Source organism: Sus scrofa, chromosome 13, assembly GCF_054392235.1.
Source record: "Sus scrofa isolate SSC_HxYL_T2T_F1_AM1 chromosome 13, Sscrofa_HxYL_maternal_Yorkshire_Landrace_v2.0, whole genome shotgun sequence".
Lineage (NCBI taxonomy): Eukaryota > Metazoa > Chordata > Mammalia > Artiodactyla > Suidae > Sus > Sus scrofa.
Genome location: NC_139395.1, coordinates 201048951 through 201075205, shown reverse-complemented (window position 1 = coordinate 201075205; position 26255 = coordinate 201048951). Strand labels below are relative to the sequence as shown.

At 33.4% G+C, this 26255-nt stretch overlaps 1 protein-coding gene across 2 annotated transcripts in view; it reads right to left on the bottom strand.

Annotated features, from left to right (window-relative positions):
- NCAM2 (neural cell adhesion molecule 2) overlaps nt 1-26255 on the bottom strand; it is a 503541-nt gene that overhangs the window by 32997 nt on the left and 444289 nt on the right. For both annotated transcript variants that reach the window (XM_021070858.2, XM_021070859.2), the window contains exons 13-15: nt 21976-22095; nt 19362-19483; nt 6436-6616 (exon numbers count right to left, since the gene is read on the bottom strand). In XM_021070858.2, the coding sequence (XP_020926517.1) occupies nt 6436-6616; nt 19362-19483; nt 21976-22095 (423 nt within the window). The remainder of the gene's footprint in view (nt 1-6435; nt 6617-19361; nt 19484-21975; nt 22096-26255) is intronic.

The window sequence follows — 26255 nt, the reverse complement described above, 5'->3', positions numbered from 1 at the left end:
ATTTTCACATATTAAAAACATAATTGAGGCTCAATAGTAATAAAGATTATTTCACATAACTCAGACATTAGTTCTACTATTGACTCCTTAAATGCAAACTCAATATTATTTACTTAAGACAAAATGTATTAGAGAAGGGTCATTAATCATTCTACTATGTTACTGGTAAATTCACATTGCTACTTAAATATGAGTGCATCATATTCTGCTACGTTTAGTGACAGATTTTTGCTACCATATTTTTTAGAAAACATATTTAATAAAAGTAGTTGTATTTTTAATATGAGTAAAGTACCAAGAAATGTAATTATAAATTATAAGTTTATACAATGAAAATTTGCAATAAGATGAGAAGCAAGAAAGATTAACTCAACTGGTCATAGGTATCCTCTACATATATGTTATTTTTCCTCATTTAAAATAAATTTGGGAAGCTAGGATCATGAAAATAATTCATAGACTTTTGCATTATATGCTAAATCAAATAAATACTGTTTTGAATGTATCATTGAAATCTAGATTTGACTGTGATTTCCAAATATTAAAATGAAGTATTTACCCATTAATTGAACTTCAATTTCACCAATGTTTTAGAATTTCTTCAACTTGTATTCTAAAATAATCTTAAATTTAACCTTAAGAGAATATTTAAGTATTTGCCATACACCTGAATGATTTATTTTCTGTCCATGTTGAATTATTTAGAGGTGAACAGGTATACTAGCTTTGTTGGAACTAGAATGAATTCCATCAAAATAATTTTATTCTGAAGTTCATTACAAGTATAATCAAAAGCCCATGAAAATACAAATTAACCAAAAAAATTTAGCAATATATTTATTTGTGGTGATATGTGTCATTTCTTCGTTAGTTTTAAATTTGAAGGGACTTTCATGGTTGTAGTACATGCTTGATTTCAGATGCCAGAATTATTTTACTATCAGATCTTGAGACCTGATGGAATTATTTGCCACCAAATTACATTGAGAGTCAATGTTAAAATTAAATGTCTTCAAATCACAGTAATAAGAGGAAAAAAAGGAAGCGGTTACTAAAAGATAGTCAAGCCTTTTTTGGTTAAAACCAACAATATCGAACACGTTGTAAGCCAAAAGAAATAGTGAATTTCTTTCTCAGAATAAGTTTATCTACAAGAATTTTTTAAAGCGATAAATTATGTTCATTCCACCATGTTAGAAATAGTCATTAAAATTACAGAACAAATCAATAAAAAGTGTTTTATCAGCCCCTAGTTCCATGGATAGTTTTATAAATATTTTCATAAGAATAAATTTGTCATCACCATGAAACATATTTATTATTTAGAAAATAAAATGGATGGAATTATGCTGTATGAATATCCCAAAAGGGAACATGATTGTGATTTTTGCACAATCTATTTCTATGTGAATCAAAAAACATAGCTTTCCAAATAAATACATATTTAATAAGTGAAAATAAGAAAATATTATTAATCACCAAATACTTTTAAATTAGAATCATAAACTATGGAGAATGTGGTATCAACTAAGATACATACATAGAAAAGCTATCATTATCAATTGAATATATTACATACGAATGTGAGGTAAGCCTATAGTTAAAAAATAGTTCCTCAGTCCAACAAATAAATGTTCCCTAGATTTAGCCTGTTGCTTACAAGAAATTAATTATATCTGAATGCACATAAGTAATTGATTTTTAAATTCAAAGTCCGTAAACTTTATTTGGACAGTTTATAATGCATGCTATTTAAAAATTAAATCAAAACAAAATTAACTTTTAAATTCCATATCTTCTCCAAATTAGAGACTTAAGATTTGCTAGCTTATATGTGTATATGCATGCACATATACATATATGTGTGTATACGTATGTACATGTAATTAATTTCAAATATGTTTGTTTATAATATTTATTTTAAAATGTAATAGATTATATAACTACAAGAGTAATTATGATGAAAGCATATGAAGGACATTTGTTTTTTTTGCTTTTTAGGGCTGTGCCTGTGGTATGTGGAACTTCCCAGGCTAAGGGTCGAACTGGAGCTGTAGCTTCTGGTCTACGCCACAGCCACAGCAATGCCAGATCTGAACCACATCTGCAACCCATACCACAGCTCACAGCAATGCTGGATCCTTAACCCACAGAGCAAGGCCAGGAATCGAACCCATGTCTTCATGGTTACTATTTGGGTTCGTCACAACTTTTAGAATTGCCCCCCAAGGAACCTCCTAGAACTTAAATCAAACAGTTCTTGAAGTATAAGGGCCTGTCTTTGACCTGGCTTTTCCATAAGACCTTAGCAGGTTGTAGATTTGGTTACAGTAAATTAGGTATTATTTTGTGATATTTTTATAGATAAAATAAATCTTTTATTTTTCCCCCTCTTCCAGTAAGCTGCTCTGGTTTTGTATCAGCTATACAGTTTAGAGAGGATGAATTCTATTTCCTACCTTCTCAGGTAGCTTTGTCTGGACATTTGTGTCTGACATTTCCTTGACTGCTTGATCTGCTTCATCAGCTTTGAAACAGGCTCTAGTTTTTTTCATCATAAAAGTCCTAACACTGACTTTTTTTATCCCCCTCTGCTCACCTTTATAGTAAAGCTTCTTAGAAGCATTAAATTAACATAGAGTCTAAACCTGCTAACATCTCATACAATCCTCAGCCTATTCCTACCTAATTTCTCTCCCAACCACTTCAGCAAAGCCATACGTAATAGGCACACTTCTCATCTCTTTTTAACTTAATTGCGTTGACTTCTTAGCAGCATCTGAAAGGTCAAATGTGGTTGACAAATTTTATTCTGGAAATATGACTGTCTCAACTTTCAAGATATTAGTCTTATGTTTTTCCAGGAACTCTACATCTTAGTCTCATGAGGGGTGGTGATTTCCTCTTTCTGTATAATATTACAGTTCCTTGGGACATAGTTTTAATGCTCTTTAGTAACTCAACAAGCACCCCTTGAACACTGATGCTGTGCCAGTCACCCTTCTAGGTAGTGGGAAACATCTCTGAATTTCACATTCATCAACTTCTTTTCATAGAGCTTAGTCATTACTCACTGTGTGGTTTTATCCCCACTCAGGCTTTAAATACCAATCACCCGTTAAGGCTGACAACATCCTAATGTATGTTTCTAAGCTGTGGCTCTCTTCTCATCCATTCTTCTCACATATATCTAACATCTATTTGACACTTTAAGCTTAGCAAATACCAAACTGATATTATATTTGATCCTCCTTCCCCAAATCCTGCTGTTTATAAGATTATTTATCCTGAAGAATTATGTCAACAATGTTCCAGCTGCCCAAGCAAGAAACTCAAAAGTCATCAATGTCTACTGAATCCAATGGTTATGCAGGCAGGTTAGTCTACACCATGTAGGGAATATATTCATTGTTTTTGTTTTCTACTGTTATCACATTGTTCAAGCATTCATGGTCATCCATCTCTTGGTTCTACCCAGACGAGCAAGATTAGTCTGTCTACAATGTCTATCTATTCATATATTTTCCCTACTTCAAAAGAGTTCTTATTACTTTTAGGCTCTGTTTTTAAATTATTTACATAGTTTCCAGAAGACCTTGGATTCTATGGGTCACAGCTCCCTCTCTATCCTTATTTTTGTTCATACATCTCCAGTTTCTCTTTCAGCCCTTCTTTTTCTTGTTCCTAAAGCAAACAAAATTCTTTTTCTCTCAATGACTTCTTCCATATTAGACTTTCCCTGGAAGTCTCATTCCCTACAGATTTCTTTTAGAAAATCACTTTCCAAGGGAATCTTTTCTTAATGCCCACCTACCACCATAAGTTATATACATGTGCCAAATTGTCTCATGGCAGCATACTGCCCCAGCATATCTCTAAATTGTAATTACTTGGTTGTTATTCTCTCATTTAATCCCTACTAGATTATACAATCTTCAAGTGCAGGAACCAGTTCTGTACTTTTCATAGATCATTCCTCTGTATTTATCACAGTACTTTTCACAAATCAAGCCCCCAATAAATAAATGGAATGAATGAAACAACTTTGCAGAACCAGAAGAAACAAATTTAAATGTTAGGAAATACAGGTCAAGAGTAGTTAAATGATAAGCACAAAGCTGAAATTAAAGAAAAAAAATTTTTTTTCTAGTTACTACACACAAGCTGACTTTTCAAAATTGAAACAAAGCATATTTACAGTAAATGCATCATAGCATATTTTAGTTATTTTGTGCCTTCATATGTGCGTATGTTTCTGTATTTATTTTACCTTTTGGTTTATACCTATCATTGGTTTTGCTAACAAGAGTTTCTAATAATAATAGCACAGCAGGGGCTCTGGGAATACAATATAAAGCAACCTGCTTAAAATCTATTTTTTTACAGTTTGTGTCTTATCTATTAAGTGTAACTAAAAGAGTTACCAAAGGGTACAGGTTGGGGGAGTGGGCTGGGGGTTTGGGATGGAAATGTTCTAAAATTAAGTTGTGATGATGTTGTAAATATAATAAAATTCATCAAATTTTAAAAAATAAAATATAACCAAAATATTGTCTTCTACTTCACAAATATTAATTTTTAATCTCGATAAAAATTATTATTCCTTCCAAGTATATGAGCTAAATTAAAGATGTAGAAGGATGAAGTTTACTCTTGCAGTCCTCCTTTGAAGATTCTGGCTCATTAAGAATCATATTGACATCATGTTGTTGATATCTGCATGTAGGATAATTACTACAAACACAATGCATTATAATTGTAGAAGCACTTGATGTTTAAAACTTCTAGAAACAATGAATTTAGTGGCTTATTCAACCATTCTTCTTACTTAGGTGTATGTATTATCTTGTAAGGGGCATGGGGTTTGTCATATGATTTAAAGTAGTTCTAACCTTGAACAAATAATTTAATTGCTCAAAATTGTATCCATAAAATGAGGATAACTCTTCCTTACTCGACTCAGATCCAAGAATAAAATGAGATAATAAATGCAGACAGAAGTACTTTGTAAATTTTAAAAAGTTCCAGCACAATATTATATCCAGATATCCATATTATTTTAGAAACTTCCAACTTTCTAATTTAAAATTATAATTGGGAGCATTTATTAATTGATACTAGCAATACAAAGTTATGATATCCATTATTTTAAACCATATAATCAATAGTAATTACTTTTTAATAGAAATATTAATTGCATAAATTTGCTTTCAATTTAAAAAAGAATAGATGATATAACAAAGTCATAATGATGATATTAATATCAATTTGAAATTAAAAGAGGGTTAACTAGCATGACTGAACTGAAATTATTTTTTCCTCAGGTTTTTTCTTTTCTTTTATTATTATTACTCATTTTTGGCCATGACTGCAGCATTTGGAAGTTCCTGGGCCAGGAATTGAACCCATACCACAGTTGTGATCTGCACTATAGCTATGTTAACTTGGGATCCTTAACCTGTTCACCACAGGGAATCTTCCTGAACTGACAAATTTTATTTTTTTCTAGTCTCAAAAATATTATGTAACAATACTGATATGCTATTACAATATGACAAGTCATGTTTATGGATATGTAGCTTGCATAGCTCTCTCCACATATACATATATATATATATATAAAGATTATATGTGTATAATACACATATTATAAAATTTACCATTTAATAGTAAATATGATACATCAAGGAAAATTAATGTTAAAATTGACCAGTATGACACCTTACTAACACTTAACTGACTGAATCAGGAAAAATTCTTGCATCTTTACCTCTATAGCATGTATCAGAAAATAATTTTAATATCCCTTCTTTGGACTTTGGTAGTATTACTAGCATAAAATGATGTAAGCACTATTGGCCAACAAAGGTAGAAGCCACCAGTATGATGTGACTGCCAATGATGAGTGTCATGACAACTTTTTGAGATTCTTTGAAACTCTCATCATAGTTCTTTCTGGGGCTATATTTATGGTTGTTTATGATGATGTATGACAGACTTTATCTTTTCAAACTCAACATCCTTGGTCAGGCATGAATAGGTTTATTATCTCTGGCTACATCTCCCCAGAATTGGAGAACCAATTCCCATGTCTTAGTCAGAAAAGTTGTCCTCTTTGAAAACGTCTTTTCTAGTCTGGATGACATTTTTTCAAGTTGATTTTCAACAGTCTTTCTTACTCTCCACCCTCCCCCTCTGCTCTTCTCTCCTGACCATTTCAACCACTTAAGTTGTGAAAGTGCATTTACATATGAACAAATCTTCCATAGCAAGAGAGATTGAGAAATCTCAATTAGGACATGTAAATGATCAGGATTAGCACTAGAATTTACACTTTTATAAAATTATATTTTCAATATTAAGAAAAATCGAGAGGGGTAATAAAAGATAATACCACATTTATTTTCAGCCTAAGAGAGCATATACGTTGCTTACCTTTAATAATGTTGGGCTTCGGTGGCATGTTGAACTCATAGACTGTTGGTTCTGAATATCCCAATCTATTGGCTGCTGTAATTTGAACTTCATACCCCATTGTCCACTGTAGATGCTCCAAAATAATATGGTCTTTATTTCCTTGCACTTTTTTCTCTAGCCACTGGTCTTCTTTATCTTTCTGTTAAGGCATTACAAATACATTTTAAATATCCATGCACTAAATTTGTGATCTTTAAAAATATTAATTTATCTTGAAATTGGATCAAGTGGGTTTAGTGAATCAAAAAAGAATATTTTCTCATCCACTGGGATAAATGAAGCTGTATACAGATGAAGTCATTTCTAAGATTTTTCCACAAAAAATGTAATGCTTTTAAAATTAGCTGAAGAGCAATGATTTCATAATTAATCCTTGATGATTCAGCAACTGACAATTTATCTCCATTAAGATTTTTTAAATTTCACATACATCAGTCTTCTGTCTATCCGCTTTGTTGACTATTAATAGTCATGTAAATATGAAAATAAAATCTCATATATAGAAAAAGTCTAATATATCCATTAAAATAACTGCCAGAGACTGTAGTTTAAGGCTTGGAGTGGGGTAGGGGAGGTAGGTAGTAAAGTTTCTTGCAAATAAATTCTGGATTTTTTAAATAGATTTAAATTACTATGATGTTTTAGACTTATAATGAAACAACATAGAAGAAAAATTATTAGCTGTTAAATAGGTTATTAGCATAAGAAACTAAAAAATGTTATCCTGTCTTTGGACATTCTGCACTTAAATTCTGATTCTTTTTCTAAAATAAATGTTTTGGACAGCATTATATATGAATTATCCTTTATTTGAAAAAATACTATGAGTACAGTTACAAATAATTGATATAATTTTATGGACAGTAACTATACTAAACAATGTGAACATTCAGCTCCACCTATGTTAGCCATGTAAGCACAGGTAAGTGTTTAAATGGCAAGTTCTCTGTGCCTCATCTCTATTGCAGAAGTGATGGTCGTGGCTGCCTTTGTTAGCTTTCCTGAGGGAGCAATGAGCAAAACTAAGTAAACTGATTATTCCAGGGCATTAAGAATCATAACCACTTAACGAGTGATAGGTATTAAAGAGAAAGTATTTTCATAGTAACTATATAGAAATGAAATGATATTTTCTCTGAAACCACATATATAATAATCCATCACTCCAAATACAAATCTCAATTTCCCAGATGTGTATTATAAATAAGTTGTAACCAAGTCATAGTGACAGATGGGTAAACAGACAGAATGATCAATTGATTGATTTATCAATCTGTTTAACCTCAGTGCCCAGCCCAGAATTACTTTATGTTGAGCCAATATTTTACAATATTTATTTGATTAGAAAGAGTAACTGTTTTCTACATTTATGGTGAAAATTGAGGATTTATTATCTAAAGTCAAATTGTCAAATTGTGGAAGTTAAATTCATGATTGCATTAAACTGAAGCTATACAAATATGAAGTGTCCTTCAAAAGGAGACAAGATGGCATTAGTTTTGATACTATCCTATGGTTCTGCTTAATTATTTTTGGGTTCATACAATTTTATTACAAAGGAAATATGTTGTCCTGTTTTGCTGTTTCATATAAAACTGAAGATATTACTACCCCCTCTAAATGAAGCTATTGGTTTTGGACAAGCACCTAAAGTTATCGTATAAATAAGAGGTATATGCCCTTGCTTTTTGAAACTTGTAAATAGGCTTATTTATCATATTGGACTTGTGCACAATATTATTTAAGGTGTTATGAAGTTACTGGAAAAGGCATTGGAAAACAATGGTATGAACCAGAAACCTTATAACTTATCTAAATTACTAAATGACTAGTAAAGTTAAGAAAGGAACCCAGGTGGACTTTTGAAATGCCTAGGACAGTAGTATCACTAGCTATAATTGTCCCAACACCCTCTTTCTTCATCAATTCATTCAGTTATTCAGTCTTTAGTGGGTACTGAGACTTCTCTAGAACTTTGAATACAATAGTGAAAAAGATATGTACAATACCTCATTTCGGAGTTTATAAATCAGCACATAATAAAGACATGAGCTCTTTGAGAAATAAAAGAATGCTTTGGGAACATGCAACAGGGAGAACTAATAGAATCCTGGAGCCAGGGAAGTTTCCTCTGGGGAAATAATGTCAACTTTACTGGAAATAAGAAACTCCAGTTCCATTTTTCTTTATATTTGTCCTCACCTACTTAATGAAAAGAAGGTGATTCTTCTGAGAAGTTTAAATCCAAAAAAATAGGTACAATGGTTGAAAGTTTCAGAAAGATACACAATCACTAAAAGATGTAATGACAAACACTGTTGTTTACTGTTTTAAGTAAATGTAAAAACACTTTACAGGTGTTAACCAAAAAAAATAAAACTTAAAAAAATCTCTACTAAAAAATAATCTTAGATCATATATGACATGGTACATATATATGAACATACATATTATACATATATATATATGTATATATATATATAATTTTTTCTACAGACAAAATGGAATACACACACAGAGAGAAAGATGGGGATGAAGGGCGGGAAGATTGAAAGGTTAGATAAGGACAAAGCCTACACAAAGCAGTAGTTGCCTTTGTAGCTGTCCTCGTGCCCAATAATTCAGTAAGTTCTATTTAATTACCAATCTTTTTTTTTTTTTGCTTTTTAGGGCCACACCTGCAGCACATGGAGGTGCCCAGGCTAGGGGTCGAATTGGAGCTGTAGCCGCCAGCCTACACCACAGCCACAGCAACACCAGATCCAGGCCATGTCTGTGACCTACACCACAGCTCATGGCAACACTGGATCCTTAACCCTCTGAGCAAGGCCAGGGATCAAACCCACAACCTCATGGTCACTAGTCAGATTTGTTTCCGCTGCATCACAGTGGAAACTCCTTAACTACCACTCTTGAGCAGAGTGAATATTTGTGTGAAAATCCAGAGCTGAGTTTTGCTTTGTATCTGAGTGGATATGTGGGGGAAAGAGCCAGAAAATAAGCCAACAGCTGATACCTGAATTACCCTAGGATGAAATGTATTATTCGGAGGTACAAAAAGACTTCACACCCTTCAGGTAATCCTCCAAAAATACTATTTAGGAAAATTGAATATTTAAGGTCAAAGTCCTGACAAGTCCAAGACATGCAGAGTCTCTTCTGAATTACCAATCACTTAATTCTTAATTGTTGAAGATCTTAGCACAATAAATAAAAAGCCTCTCCATAATTTCAGACAGTTGGACTGATGGCATAAGGAACCAAAGGGAATTCTAATATTTTCCCCAATTTAAATCAATTTGATTTTCCATTCACCATTAGGCAAGGAGGATTTTGAATCCTTTAATTACTATTTCTAGGGTATAGAAAAAAAAATAAAGTGGGTGTTACCAAATGCTCCCTTAGGGATCAAAATCTCAATTATGCATTTGTAGAGGGCCTAATTTACAGAATTTAAATGCCAAGGGAACAATTTAAGATAATCTGGTTGCAAAATGTTCCCTTAGGTAACTTAATGAGATGATTTGCTGAATAGCCCTAGTATTAATAAGCCAATTAAAAGTTAAAGGACAGCCACAGACAAAAAAAAAAAAGAAAAAAAAAAAGGTCATTTTGCTTTGATACAGTTTCTCTTAAGCAATTCTTTTCATCAAAATGTTGGTAGCAAGGCCATATGACAATTAAGAGGACTCCTTAAAAGTTATTGTAAATCATATCAGCATATAAGGAAATGTTTGCTATCATCTGTAGGGAGAAGAGTGGAGGAGGGAGGGAGAGGGTTTTTGTTTCCTCATATGTAAAGGGCACCTTCACTGCTTTTATTCAAAATAAGAAGATATTCACTAACCTTCTTTACAAAGTCTCAGGGTATATATGGTCAACATCATCTTAAATAAAAACTACATAATTATAAAAAGAGAAGACAATAGAGGAGGTGGGCTTGTACTAACTTGATTAATTTTAAGGTTCTTGTGAATCCAGTGTGCTGTGATATAAGATTTTGTATTCCCATATAAGGCAGCTCCTGGTTCCTGGGTTTCCTGGGTTTCACTACTTACATGAACTTACAGAAATCCCCAGAATTCTCTAAAGCTCCGTTTGTTTCTCTGAGTATGAGAGGGAGTGATTTAGCAATCCAGACAATTTACATACACATACACCCACTCTCCACTGTACATTTTTTATATCATTATAGCCTATTCAAAGTGCCTTTGTTCTAGGTCCTGAAGCCTGGTAAAAATTTTTACACTGGACTCTATTTTATCTATTCCTTGTCTTCAACACCCAAGTACTTCTTTAGGGGAAAATAAGGGCTAATTTTTCCTATCTATCACATTCTGTGCTCTCACAACCTATAAAAATGAACACAGTACAAGTTTTTTCCCTTGTATTTATTATTCCTTATATACATATATTAATCTAGTTACAGGCCATTTATAATTGCACAACATAGATAAACTTATTAAGTCATTTATACATTTATTTATTCAGACAACAATTAGAATGTTTTATGATATCAAAACAAGAATGAATAAAAATCATCATTTTCACTAGCAGCAAGGAAAACACACCAAAAGGTTTAGGAGTCTTTAAGGATCATAACTATCCAATGTTGGAACATATTTCAAAACTTGAACCATAAAAGACTCAAAATTGCCAAAGCAATCCTGAGGAAAAAAAAACAAACAGGAGGCAGAACTCTCCCAGACTTCAGACAATATCACAAAGCTACAGTAATCGAGACGGTTTGGTACTGGTACAAAAGCAGACATACAGACCAATGGAACAAAATAAAGAACGCAGAAATGTAAACCTAGACTGCAATGGTCAATTAATCTTCATCAAAGGAGCCAAGAATATAGAATGGGAAAAAGACAGTCTCTTCAGCAAGTGGTGCTGGGAAAACTAGACAGAAGCTAGTGAATCAATGAAACTGGAATACACCCAATTACCATGAACAACAAAAAAAAAAAAACTCAAAATGGTTTAAAGACTTAAACATAAAACAAGACACCATAAAACTCCTTGGACAGAACATAGGTAAAACATTTTCTGACATCAACCATACAAATGTTTTCTTAGGCCAGTCTCCCAAGGCAATAGAAATGAAAACAAAATTAAATATTGGGACCTAATCAAACTGACAAGCTTTTGCATAGCAAAGTAAACCATTTTTAAAAAGACAATCTATGGAATGGGAGAAAATAGATTCAAATGATGAAGGGGCTTAATCTCTAAAATATAAAAACAGCTGATACGACTCAACAGCCATAAAACAAACAAGCCAATTGAAAAATGGGCAGAAAACCTGAACAGACATTTCTCCAAAGGAGACATATAGATGGCCAAAAGGCACATAAAAAAAATGATCAACATCACTAATTATCAGAGAAATGAAAATCAAAACTACAATGAGGTACCACTTCACACTGGTCAGAATGGCCATCATTAGTAAGTCTACAAATAGCAAATGCTGGAGAAGGTGTGGAGCAAAGGGAACCCTCCTACACTGTTGGTGGGAATATAAACTGGTACAACCACTATGGAAAACAGTATAGAGGCACCTCAGAAAACTAACTACAGAACTAACATATGATCCAGAAATCCCCTGGATATATATCCAGACAAAACTGTCAGTGAAAAAGATTCACACACCTCTATGTTCATAGCAGAACTATTCAAAATAGACAAGACACAGAAACAACCTAAATGTGCATCAACAAATGAATGGATTAATAAGCAGTGGTACATCTACACAATGGGATACTGCTCAGCCATAAAAAGAATAATGCGTTTGCAGCAACATGAATGGAACTAGAGACTCTCATACAAAGTGAAGTAAGTCAGAAAGAGAAAAACAAATACCATATGCTGTTTATGAGGGGTTGTTAGCAGGAATGGAACTAGAGACTCGCATACAAAGTGAAGTAAGTCAGAAAGAGAAAGACAAATACCACATGCTGTTTATGAGGGATCGTTAGCAAGATATGCATCAGCAAAGAGAACGAGGTACAAACCTAGGCATGCTGGGTTGCTGCAGATAGGCACTCAGTCTGCAGAAGCACAGTGGTGATTCTCTAGATGCTATGCATAGATACCTGAGGCCAAGTTTCCTCAATGTTAATTATTGTTAAATGCCTAAAGGTCAGAATAAAAGCTTAACCAGCTACCAGCTATGTGACTTTTAAAATAAGAAAAAACTATATCCTGCACCTATAGCCTCCTCCTCACTTGACATAATCCTAAAGAGCACAATAAAAGCAGTGTGGTTTCTTGAGGCGGTGCTCTTGGTCCCTGAGACCTTGAGCCCCCTGGTTCCCCCTTTTGATTAAGATAAATGTCTCTGTGTCTTGTTTTATGTTAACTTCTTCTTAAATTCCACAGCACCTGTTCTTCAGCCCTCACCTGCTGAGCTGGTCTTGGCAGTATCACTTACATCTGGGATCTAATATGGTACAAATAAACCTATCTGGGATCTAATATGGTACAAATAAACCTATCTACAGAAAATAAACTCATGGACAGGGAGAACAGACTTGTGGTTGCCAAGGGGGAGGGGGAGGAATTGGAATAGATTTGTAATTTGGGGTTAGTAGGTGCAAACTATTGCACTTGGAGTGGATAAGCCAATGAGATCCTGCTGTATAGCACATGGAACTATATCTAATCACTTGTGATGGAACATGATGGAGGATAATGTGAAGAAAAGAATATATATATATATATATATATATATATATATATATATTTATAACTGGGTCACCTTGCTGTACAGCAGAAATTGAGGGGACATTGTAAATTAAATATAATAAAATTTAAAAAATAAATTATCAAAAAATGTTATATGTGGAATATAAAATATGACACAAATGGTACTATCTACAAGACAGAAACAGATCATGGACATGGAGAACAAACTTGTGGTTGCCAGCGAGGAGGGAGTGGGATGGACTGGGAGTTTGGGGTTGGTAGAAGCAAACTATTACACTTAGAATGCATAAGCAATGAGGTCCTATTGTACATCACAGTAAACTATATCCAATCTCTTGGGGTAGAATATGATAAAAGATAGTATGAGACAAATAATGTATATGGTTGGGTCACCATGCTGCACAGACGAAATTGTCACAACACTGTAAATCAACTATACTCTAGTAAAAATATATATAATTCTATTGACACCACAGTACAAAGTCAGTGAAAATATTCTGTACATAAAATAACTTTTAATTTTTCCATTTGCATTCTGAGATTAATGTTTGTCTTTATTCTCCAAATACATGGCTTAATCTCAATGACTTATTACAGATGTTAACTTTCCTAAAGGGTCCATGGTGCCATCTAATTCTGCTTTTATTACTCCAGTTCTGTTCTCATAAATTCTATCTTCTTAATAGGCAACTGAACAAAGTTGTGTGCTCTATTTACTATAAGATAACATAGAATAATATGTGTTTCCTGATTCAGAATCTATAGAAAGATATATGTTCTCTACATTATGATATGATTAGTCTCTTTTCCAGTGAAATCCTGGTTTAAATACTTAGATTCAATGTCTTCTACAAATCAATACTCATATAAGGAATATATCATCTCAATTTTGTTGTTTCTAGCTTATAAAACATATAGTCCTGTTCACAGGGGAGTCTAAAGATAGGGTGGAAGAAGAATCAAGTAGGACATCTCATGAGGCTGTTCCTTACTTTCTGAATTTACATATCTTATTCCCATAAAGGATATCCAATTAAAAAATGAGTTGCATATAGCTAAATAAATTTTCAAGTTATTCAATAACACTTTAGTCCATTGTGGAATTCATACAATTTGAGGAATAATAGATGGAGTGGCTTGGAGTCAGACAAAGAAAATAGATAATTAAGAATTTTTTTGAAATGGTTTTTATTATTTCAATAGAAGGGTAAACACGAAGGCAAATGCCATTATAAATATTTAGCCACCAAATTTTGAGTATGCAAGTTTTTTTTTTTTTAAATGTGAACTAGTAACTTGTTAAGAAAGAAACTGTAGAGAAAATTATTCCCTCCCAAGAGGGGCTATTTATTGTTTGATCACATGAATATCACCTTATACTGAATCATGGAATTGCAGTTGGACCTGCAGAGCATGATGTTTGCATGATGGAGGAGTTAATAAAGGGAGGGACAGGGAAACAAAGGAAGATGGAGACTGTTTTAGTGTGTTGGAGTACAAGGTATTTCATTAAATGATATGGTAAGGAAGTGGATGGATGATGGCTGTATTTGGAGACACAGGAGCTGTATTTGGAGAGTGGTTGAGGAGTCAATATAATCTCAGCAGGCAAATTTTACTTCAGCCCTTACCACTAAAAATTTTTTTTTTAGATGACAAAATCTTATTTCTGTTCCCTAGCTCCACCCATGACCAAGTCACCCAAACTGTGTAAGGCTCAGTTTGGTTCAGTTTGTCCATTAAAAAGTGAGAAAATAACACTTCATGTACATTTTTTCTCCCTTCAAGAGTGAGCAATACCTCCCTTGAAATACAAAGGCTGCAAGAAATTACTTTTACAGGAGTTCCCGTCGTGGCACAGTGGTTAATGCATCCGACTAGGAACCATGAGGTTGCGGGTTCGGTCGCTGCCCTTGTTCAATAGGCTAGAGATACGGTGTTGCCATGAGCTGTGGTGTAGGTTGCAGACGCGGCTTGGATCCCGTGTTGCTGTGGCTCTGGTGTAGGCCGGTGGCTACAGCTCCGATTCGACCCCTAGCCTGGGAACCTCCATATGCCGCGGGAGTGGCCCAAGAAATAGCAAAAAAGACAAAAAAAAAAAAAAAAAAAAGAAAGAAATTACTTTTACAGCTCTTACCATAGCCTAAAGTTCTACTAATAGCCAGTAGGGAGAGTCCCCTTTGTGGCTCAGCAATTAAGGAACCCAACTAGGATCCATCAGGATGAGGGTTCGATCCCTGGCCTCGCCCGGTGGGTTGGGGATCTGGTGTTGCCATGAGCTGTGGTGTAGGGCACAGATGCAGCTGGGATTCCATGTTGCTGTGGCTGTGGTGTAGGCCAGAGGCTGTAGCTCTGATTCAACTCCTAGCCTGGGAACATCCATATGCCGCAGGTGTGGCCCTAAAAAGCAAAAAAAGTAAAAATGCCAGTAGGCTTTATAGAAACACAGTAATTTATTATCTGTCAGTTATAACTATGTTTGAATTATGCAACCATTTTCATTATGCTATTTAAAAAGAGATTCTCTAGTAATTTTTGCAGTTAGAAAAAGCTGGATATTGGAATGAAAAGAAGACGTATGGCAAGACAAATGAGATGAGATGAAATTGAGGAGGAAATACGCAAAACTAGGGCACTGCTACCATTAGATTTATTGGGGTTATGACGGGGAGAAGAAAGGCAAAACAATGGAAGCCAGAGATTTACTGAAAACAAAACTTGTCCTTGTTTAAATTTTAATGTGAAATTGAGACATGTTAACTAAGTATAGAGGTAAAATATATTGATGACTACTATTATTTGAATCCACAAAATTTTCTAATTTTATTACACTTAACATTTTATTTGTCTCTATGTTTCACACATAACTTCTCATAAAATATTAATTTTAACCCACATTAAAGAAACCAAAATAAATTTGGTCAGCATTTTAAATGCAGTTTATGTTTTCAAGTATATACATATAAATGTAATTTCCCCTTGAATGTCTATTTCCATTTTATGAATCTATTTCACTCTAAACAGATGTACTGATATGCTAGTGAACATTTCTGGTTTCAACAGTGACTGAAATCACTACTTGTAATATAGGTAGGGGGTGAGAAATGCTAAACGTACTGTATTGAGTGTCTGATTCCTGGTTGGCCCACTGTTATACCACCCAAAATGCCAAATGTGCCTTTATAGATACACAAGATTCACAACAGATAATATTATTCTGGACTAATTTGTGTACACTCCCTCAGATTAATGTTAAAGTTCTCCCCTCCAATGTAATTCTATTAGAAGGTATGATATATTTAAGGAGGTATCTAAGGTTACAGGAGATCCTTTAGATGGAGCCCTAGTCAAATAATACTTATATTTTCACAAGAAGAAGAAGAAACACCAGAGATGTGTGTGCACAGATAAAAAGGCCATGTGAGGACACAGCAAGAAGGTAGCCATCTATAAGCCAAGGAGAGAGGCCGTAGGAGAAACCACACCTGCTGACGCTTTTGTCTTGGTCTACCAGCCTCCATAACTGTGCGGAAACATATTTGTGTTGTTTAAGACACTTCATCTGTAGTATTCTGTTATGGCAGTCCTAGCAAACTAAGTCAGTCTTTACAATAACATAGGCAATTCCTTTAACAATATGTTGGAGACCCCATTGTTTAGCTGACCCAAATCCCAACTATAAGACCTTTCATTTAATGGTAGTCAAATGAGACATATTCTATCTAATGAGACATAATTCAAATTCTGCTTGGTGGGGCTTTTTAAAAAAGTATACAGCATTGCTGGAAAAATAGACAAATTCAGCTTAAACAGCCTATTGTTTCTTTTGTTCTTTTCACTCTCCTTACATTTTGAATGTAGACGTGAGGGCAACAACTTAGGAACATGAGATAATCTATATGAAGACAAAAGCCAACTTGCTAAGGATGAAAGAACATAAGGAAAAATAATTTGGATCCCTGACTCTATAGCTGAACAAAGTCACATCATTTCTAAAATATACATGCTATATTAATAAAAACCACTGATGGATAAAGTAAAGATACAATACGAAATAATACATGTTTTCCATTATCAATTGAAATGAATGATTCTTGTTAAACTCAATATAACATTTGTATTATTTCCAATGTCAACTCTTTAGAAGGTCAAGTCAAACATAGCTTTTAGTTTTAGATAGAAACTATCATATAAAGGGTATAATGTTAGATATATTTTTACAATTCATCACTGAAGTTCAGTGTTCACTATGGAATTTTGCTGGAATTACCTACAGATTCTTACCATCCATTTGTATTTTGTATCATAAATTCTTCCAGGTGTAATCATGGTCCGCAATCTGCATACAAGTTCTTTTCTCCCAGGTCATTCCCATTAATTTGCATTAAGCTTACGACCCTTACAGAGACCCTTTCCCATTGAAAGAGTTTCCAAATGGTCAAATAAGAATGGTCGAGAAACTTGACCTGACCACTAAGACACCATCAGATTCACAGAGAGACAAATGAGCCTTTCAGAGTTGCTTTGGAAGGGAGGTATGAAACCTTCATAGACGTTTAGACATAAGACACACAGCTGTCCATCATCTCCAGCATGAAACCTGCAACAAAGGGGGGTCCTTGGAAGGGGACATCAGTCTTAAATTTAAAAGACTAAACTGGTATCTAAAATTAATTACTGAAGTTTGCTGCTCAAAATTAAACTCCCTTTTTTCAAACCATCCTCCAAAATTTAGATATTTGAATTTAAAAGCATCAACATTATAATTTAGAAAATTGTAGATTTATGGCAAGATAGGTAAAATCATTTACATTCTATTAAGAAGCAATTTCACTATTTTCTAAATAGAATAAACTTGGAAAATATCCATAAATGTTCAGGAAACATAAGTATGGAATTGACACACTATTACATGGATAATCATAAATATTAGTAAAACAAAAGGTTAAAAATATTTAAATTAAAAATGAGAAAGTCACCTAAATTTCCCAGGGTTACAGGTTTAACCAATATGGAGAGAACAGTAATATTTTTCAATTTGGTTAAGGCCACCATTACATTGACATGATAACACACACACACACAAAGTTATCATGATAACTAAAAGTCATAGAAATTTTAAAAGTTGATGTTCCATTTCAAAAGTTGTAAGAAATGACTAAGTGTTAGAATACAAAAGGGTGTATGCGAATGAAAGATGATAATGGCATGTATTTTTGCTGAGGAAACACATTAAGGGAATATATGCATTAAGGTGAATCCTTGAGATATGAAAAAGGAAAATAAAATTAAAATGAATCAAATTGACATGGTATTATGGGATAATAATAATTAGTAAATAAACTTTTCAAAATTAGATTTAAAATTATGTGTCACTTTTAACATATCCTGCAGCAGACACAAATACTCATTGGTACTTATGGCAGAGCTGTTAACAGAAATCATTTGTAGTGGACGTTGGCATCATTTTCAGCTGAAGGTAAAGTCTTTCAGGTCACTTTCTTCATCTGTAACCAGAGAACATCCTTCATCCCCTGCTTTGACAAGTCTCAAAGCAGCTTTGGGCTGTCCAAAATCCCATATTAGCGCTAATTAAGCTTGAAAAAATCTATTCTCTCTCTCTCAAGTTCAATGTGGCCATTTTTTGTTAGATGTTGATTCGAGTGATTTCTTTTTATAAAGTCATATTAAATAATAAATTTATTTCAAGTCATTGATAACAATAATTCATAAAAATAAATAATAAGGTCATTTTTGAGGTGTGATTTGCTACTCCTACCTACAGTAACTAAAATTGAGAAGGCTTAAAGTTACTAAAATTGAGCAGAATGGAAGGTGAAATATCCTGCTAAACTTATCAGAAAAACAGGGAAAATGACATTTCATTTCTGAAATGTTGCCAAGTTTAGAAATCACCAGGTAGAAACTATGGCATCATTTTAATGATCTATGTTTAAATTTTACAAAAACAAACCAACAAGCACATATTTTAGAGTTTATAATGATAAATTTCAGCAATGGAAAAATGTCACTTGAATTCCTATGAGAACCATTTATCATTATTGTTATTTAATTTGTAGTTATGCATTCACTTCTGACATTTCTATGAATTCAATTCAAATTTAATGCAACTTAAAAACACTGCACAAAACAGTAACAAACAGGGCACTTACACTTCTATATTTCACGATGTATTCCAAAATAGGGGCCCCTCCATCATCCTGTTTGGTGATACTGAGTTTAAAGCTTTTCCCACTGCTAGGCTGTCCATGAATGGATGGAGGACTTGGTTCACCTAAATATGCAACACAACATTCTTGGGATTTGCACATACATCATATATATAAAGAAACCGCATTTTTATAAAAACACCACCACATATAATCAAAATGTATGATGTTATTCTGGGTTTACTACTTTCTATTTGCCCTTTATTGCGATATAATCTCTGATCCTCATTTTCTCCATCTGAGAAACAGCAATATTCAGAACACTAGACATATGCCAAAATTATGAAGCCTCAGGACCAAATATATGGTCTATATTGATGTGCAAATTCTGCGAGAATAGTACTCACTGCATTATACAAGCATACAACTTTATTTCTTGTAGTAATAGTGTACAACCATTTATTTTACTAATGTCAATTCATTTTGTAAATGTTTTGTAAATATGTAATAATAGAAACATATTAAGTCATCAAACTATATGTGAAGATAATATTTTAGTAAATCATCAAACTATATGGGAAAATAACATCTTAGCAATTAGTTATCTGCTTTAATGAGCATTTATAAGTAGATGAAGATTTGAATAAAGAAATTTTGTAGTATCCAAGTTATAGATGGGTTTAATTTTTTTTTTTTTTAATAAATTCTAGCTTCGTGAAAATACTTCCTTCGGTGTTATGCTTCACATGGAGCTGGTCTTATAAGAAAGACACTAATATTTTTCCTATGAACAGGGATCTACTGAAGGGTCAGGGTTTTTTATGTGAAGGATGCCATCACTGCTGGGCCCCTTGGAATGGGAATCCCTGCTGTGTGTCACTTATGTGATGTCAATGGGCATGCAGTGGTGACCTCTGCCTCTGTTTCCTCCAATTCCCTATGGATATGGAGACAGATAAGGTCATACTAAGAAACTCTAAGGGGACTCACTTCCATTTGCAAGGTTCTACAAACTTATAGTACCTCAGCAACTCAGAGGAATGCCGAGATGATCCAAGCAGAATACAGTGCTGAGGTTAGCACCTTTCCCAAACTAGAGAAGCTGGACTTTTTTCTGCAGGTAATCTTTATGTCTAATCTCAGGTTTATAACTTTAATCAAGCCAGTATTTTATCTGAGAAAAGGCAAATCATTAAAGAAATATGACAATTGGGCATGTTGGCAAACAGTAAAATAACCTTGTGTGTATTACACAGCCATGAAGAAATAAATAAAGAAAATGGAGTTCCCGTTGTGGCTCAGCAGGTTAAGAACCAGACTAGTATCCATGAGGATGCAGATTCAATTGCTGGCCTCTCTCAGTGGGTTAAGGATCTGGCTTTGCCACAGCTGCAGAAAAGGTCACAGATGTGGCTCAGATCTGGCATTGCTGTGGCTGTGGTGTAGGCTGGCAGCTGCAGCTCCGATTAGACCCTGAACCTGGGAACTTCCATATGCCATAGGTGTGGCCCTAAAAAATAAATAAATAGAGAAAGTATACAAAGATTGTTCATAAAATTTAATTCAGTTACTGTCAGATATTATGACTCACATGACCTATATGCAATACAATCTATTTTCAATAAACGAATTAAAACTTCTGCAAAAACCAGTTCAGTAATATCTAAAAGGAATTCAATAAGAGATTATGGGAAAAACTAAATATGAAGGGTTGTTAAGGATTATAAGCAGAAAAGGGTACATCTCTATTTAAATTATAGCAAAGTAATTGTAGAATCATTTTAGTCTGGAGGTAGGATTATAAATCAATATGTTCTTGCAGTCATCCTGTTGAAAAAAATAAAGAAGGACTGAAAAAGACATTGGCATCCAGAATGGAGAAAAGAGAATACACCTGACATTTTATGAGAACCAACAGAAAAGAACTGGTCACAAATTAGTTTAATTATTGCAGCCAATTTGACTTCCCTAAATAAAATTACGTAATAGACAGGGTTATGCATAGGTTATATGATAGTGTTTGTTTAGTCATACTCAAATTTTCTCACATTTTTCAACATTTTATTCAACATAAAGGAAATTTACACTATTTTAAATGTATCTTAATTTCATGCAAATGCAGTTGACTTAAAATACACCAAAGCATGATGGCAATGAGGAGGCTGTAATTATTCTTCATCTGGAATCACCTTGCAATAGATTAATTCAGTGGTGACTTTTTCTCACACTTAAGGCCTATATAATTCATGGGATAAAAGCAATGATCATGCCTCAGCAAAGGAATTATCTATGTAGATATTTTTCTACTCATGGAATATAGTCTGAGCACTACAATCTAATTAATAAGACTATGAATAAGTAGGACATCTTCCTTATAGAAACAATTTCCTTAGATGAATTTTACAATTTTTAGATTTCAGTGCATTTGTACTTTTTTCTTTCTCCAGAACAAAGTTATTTTTTATAAAATCGAGATGCCATCGTTTTCAGAAATCACTTCTACAAAGGTAATTCACTTCCTTAAAGTGTTGAAATGTCTCCCTGCATTTTAAAATCCTATTTAAATTTGCAAGTGAAGAGAACAGCAACAGAGAGCAAAACAGAGAGGATTACTTACGAACTGGTAATGTTTGGAAAATTTCTATTTTACTGTAGTCTCCTTGACCTTTTCCATTTACAGCTGCAACCCTGATTTCATAAGTTGTATTTGGTTCCAGGTTGCTCAAAACAACCATTGCTAAAAGAAAAAAATATGTCTACGATTAATACATTTTAATAAGTAAAAAAAGAAAAGAAATCTACTTTAAAGCTGAATGAATAATATCACTGTAAATCTTTCCATGAACTATCTAAAAAAAAAAAAGAAATAAACATAAGAGAATGATTTGTGAACTTCATCTCTATTTTAGCTTTCTAATCACATGCATTACCCTTCAAAGAAAATTAATAATTTATTTTGTGATATTTACACTCACAAAATAGAAAGTAAAATATTTTTTCATCGTTTTAATATTTAAGAAATAGGGAGGATTTAAATAAACATCTTTACTGAATGAAATCCCAAACATTTTGTCTAAATTGACTGTTCCTTAGAATTATTGGAGATATGGAATTGAATATCTAGAACTCTAGCCTCTAGTATAAGGTGCTTGAGTCGTGCCAAAGACATTTCACTAGGTTGACTACTGCAAAAGTGGATTATTTATTCAATAATCTCAAATGAAATTATTTTTCAAGCTAGCTTGAAACGTCATCTTTTATATTTTCTCTCTTAATTTCTTCTCAAAGATATACCATACCAAGCCTGGATTAAACATGATACAAAGGAAAAGAAAGAATCTGAAAAAGTTCAGGGATATAAAAGGTTTTAGAAAAATCTACTGGGTCATACCAGCCCCTTTAATTTGCCAGAGAATTTAAAATACAATTGCAGATTTCAAAAATTAGCATTTTTACAAATTTCTTTGGTGAAACTAACAAAATTCCATAGTTGCTCTACCCTTACTGCTTTTGCTAAACAGAGCAAAAAATTAAGTAGTATAAATGGCCTTGATGAACAAAGGGAAATTATGTCCCATTTACATAACAACTTCAAGTCAAGTAATCAATTCATAATAGAAGATATAATCAATCATAAAAGATTAAATCATACATAATCGGGATCATATTTGTAGGGCTATTAACAAGAATTATGACTACAGAATGTATATGTTTAATAAAATCCCATATAATTTATAAACATAGTTCTGATTCCTTTATAATATATATTCACTAGGTAAAATTTATTATTCCCTTCATGAAAATACTTAATAAATTTGTTTTGATATTTCCTTGCACTCCCTTCTTCTCCTCAATATTGCCATATATACTAGATAAATATTAATACCAAAAATATCAACCAGTCTTTAATTCAGTATGGATAATTCAAAATGATTAGAAAGGATACATTTCCTATTAGTGAAATTTACATTTGTATTTCTCCGTCTTTCTACTTTGAAAGAAGACTGAACTTGCTCTTGAGAGCTCATTGTCTTGTCAAAAGACTCAGGTGAAAACACATGGTCTCAAAGTTAAGGGAGGCCAACTGGGAAAGACTGATTAGCAGGGAAATCCAACTGATTAGAAGCTGCAAGGATATATCAGAAAATCAAGACTTGAGTTCAATTATTTCTGATAGGCCAACCACCTGTGAGATTTTTCAGGAAACCCAAACTCAGATGGCTAGTGACCTGGATGGAATTAGCGAGATATATAATATAAGCCCAAGAAATAAATTACCACTACAATGGAGAGACACTTAGTGCACAGATAAAGTTGGTCATGAAGAGTCCAGAAAGGGAGAAGAAATCAAACTAAGTTAGGCAGTTAAAATGTTAAGAAGTTGAAATCTTACTGACCTTAGGAGAGAAAGCTTCTACTCAAGGTTAGGAATTCAAGAGATAAAAAATTTATCACATTTTATCATTTAATCAGTTAATAAATATAGCACATTTAAAACCGAAGTGAGAGATTAATGCTGTATAAAAGTATTTATTCTTAAGGCCTTGTAACAAAAATGCTTGGGCCTTTGGACAATAAATACCTTCATGTGGTAGTTTATGTTTGATTACCATCTTCTTTAATGAAGAATGAAGTGATGCAGCATGGGGACATATGAGAGACTCTGGCAGGACTAGTCAGACTGCAACAACCTTTGTAACAAGACATTTATTGATGCGTGCTTTAAGACTCAAGAAAGCAGTCATGTTGCTCTGGGCCAGATTCCACCATTGACTGAGATTCAATCAAGTCTTGGGCTGAGCTGGTCTCTCAACTTTTAAATAAAGACACTTTTATTAAATGTCATAGCAACAAAAGTATAAAATTAAGTTGAAGTTATATACATCAATTATCAATGCAAATGGGAATATTTCCAGATTGTGAAATAATACAGAATAAGGATAATCTAAAATTTATTCATCTTTGTCTCTTTTTAGTGGAAATATACTTTATGTTTACAGGCAAAAGAGCGATACTTTAGTCATTAACATGTACACAGATAATCTACATAGAGGGTATGCTACACAAGAATTATGAGAGACTGACATAGATGTTTTTATTCCTACAGCCAACTTTGCTATATGATATGGCTCTCCATATTTTATGATGTAAAGATGCAGCTGCTAATATCGTTTTAAGATTGGAGATAGACTGTCGCTCAGCTATGTAGATGAGAGCAACTGGTAATGCTTATATTCAACTGTTTGTCTTGATACTATCAAACAAGGAAAGCAACGGAATTTGAAGCGCACAATTCCAATCGTAAATAAAATTCTTCATTTCATCAGAAGTCTGGAGATCAGATTTTTCATCCTTTCAGGTTAAAAATTGATAACAAGAAAGCTATCAAAGTATCAGAGCATATAAAATCAGGGAAAATTGAGGATATTACTTGGAATGGATTAAACAAAAAAAACAACACTCCCCCCCCCCACACACACACCATACACATACATAAAGAATAGCAAGCAGTTCCACATTTTACTTGAATTATCTGAGTAACTCTAGTGAAAGCTCTTTCTGGCTTGGATTGTCAGCATTCCTCTTTCTCTAACATTTCATAGGGATGGTAAGAAGCTTTGTGTGTCCCTCTGCCTCTACCAAGAGGAAATTTCTTTACATTATGATCAATTAATTCAGAGTTGATCCCCCTCCCCGCTTTGCTCTTATATTTCTGTTCTGTATCAAGACTCTTCCCTTTAGAGATTGAATTTCACAGCATAGAAGTTTATGGAGGAGAGGAGAAAAGAGGATAAAATGATGGCTGAACTGTTATTACAACATTGGGCTAAAACACTCAGAGGTAAAGTCGATGGAGGAGGCCTTATAGAGGAGCTTTCAAATTATAGGGGAGAGGCATGGAAGTAAACCTATTAATGCCAGTTTTACAAAGCTTATATACAAGCAGTAGGTCTGTTTTTGAGTTTTGAGGCTCAAGGTTTTGGTACAATAACCCTTATTAGGAAGCTTATTAACATTCTGTGAACATAAAGATTACTGTGTGAAATAGAAAGAACTCTATAAATCAGGACCAATTTAATGAGTGGGAAAGGAAAAGATCAGGGGAGGCAGAGCCTGCATCTGTAATTTGACTTGCCTTTCTTAAATGAGAATATATATGCATTAAAATATCCATAATTTACTGGCATATTACCAAACATAGGGTTTCTGAATAGATGAGGTAGGGCTTGAAAGCAAACCACCACTTGAAATATGAAGGCTGTGGATGCTATAATAGAGCACCTCAAATTATGAAGTTAGCTAATGAAAGACTTTCTTTCTCCAAATGTGTCCATACAATAGAACAACAGAACCACAAACTAAGGTGTGGGATGAGTTCTTTCTCTATAATTTATTGGAAATTCAAACTCAAAAATTAGGTGAAAGTAGGTCTAGATTACAAGCCACTAAACGTTCTCTGAGGACAAATGGCACACATTAAGGTCTTTTATAGTTATTTTCAATCAGCATGATTTAGAAACCACAATGTAATTCTTCTGAAAATTATAAACAATCATGGATTTTTGTCATGGCAACAGGAATAGGTTCTAAAAAGAATCTGGTTTCCCTAATTTAATGTTTCTGCCTGATTTAAATATACCTGGGCTTCATAAATGACCATTTTGTCACCTTGCAATACATGTAAATAGGACAGCAAAATATTGAAATACAAAAAAAAAAAGACCTTTTAACTGGCAAATGAAAGGAAAACACGAGCTTTTTTAAGCATTATTTTTACAAATATGCAAATAATATTACTAGAGAGAAAACTCTGAAGTTGTAGTCTCTCTTTAAGAAGGACATTGGACGTTATTAAAAGAAGTTGAACAAGAGTTTTGTTTGTTAAATAATGGATTG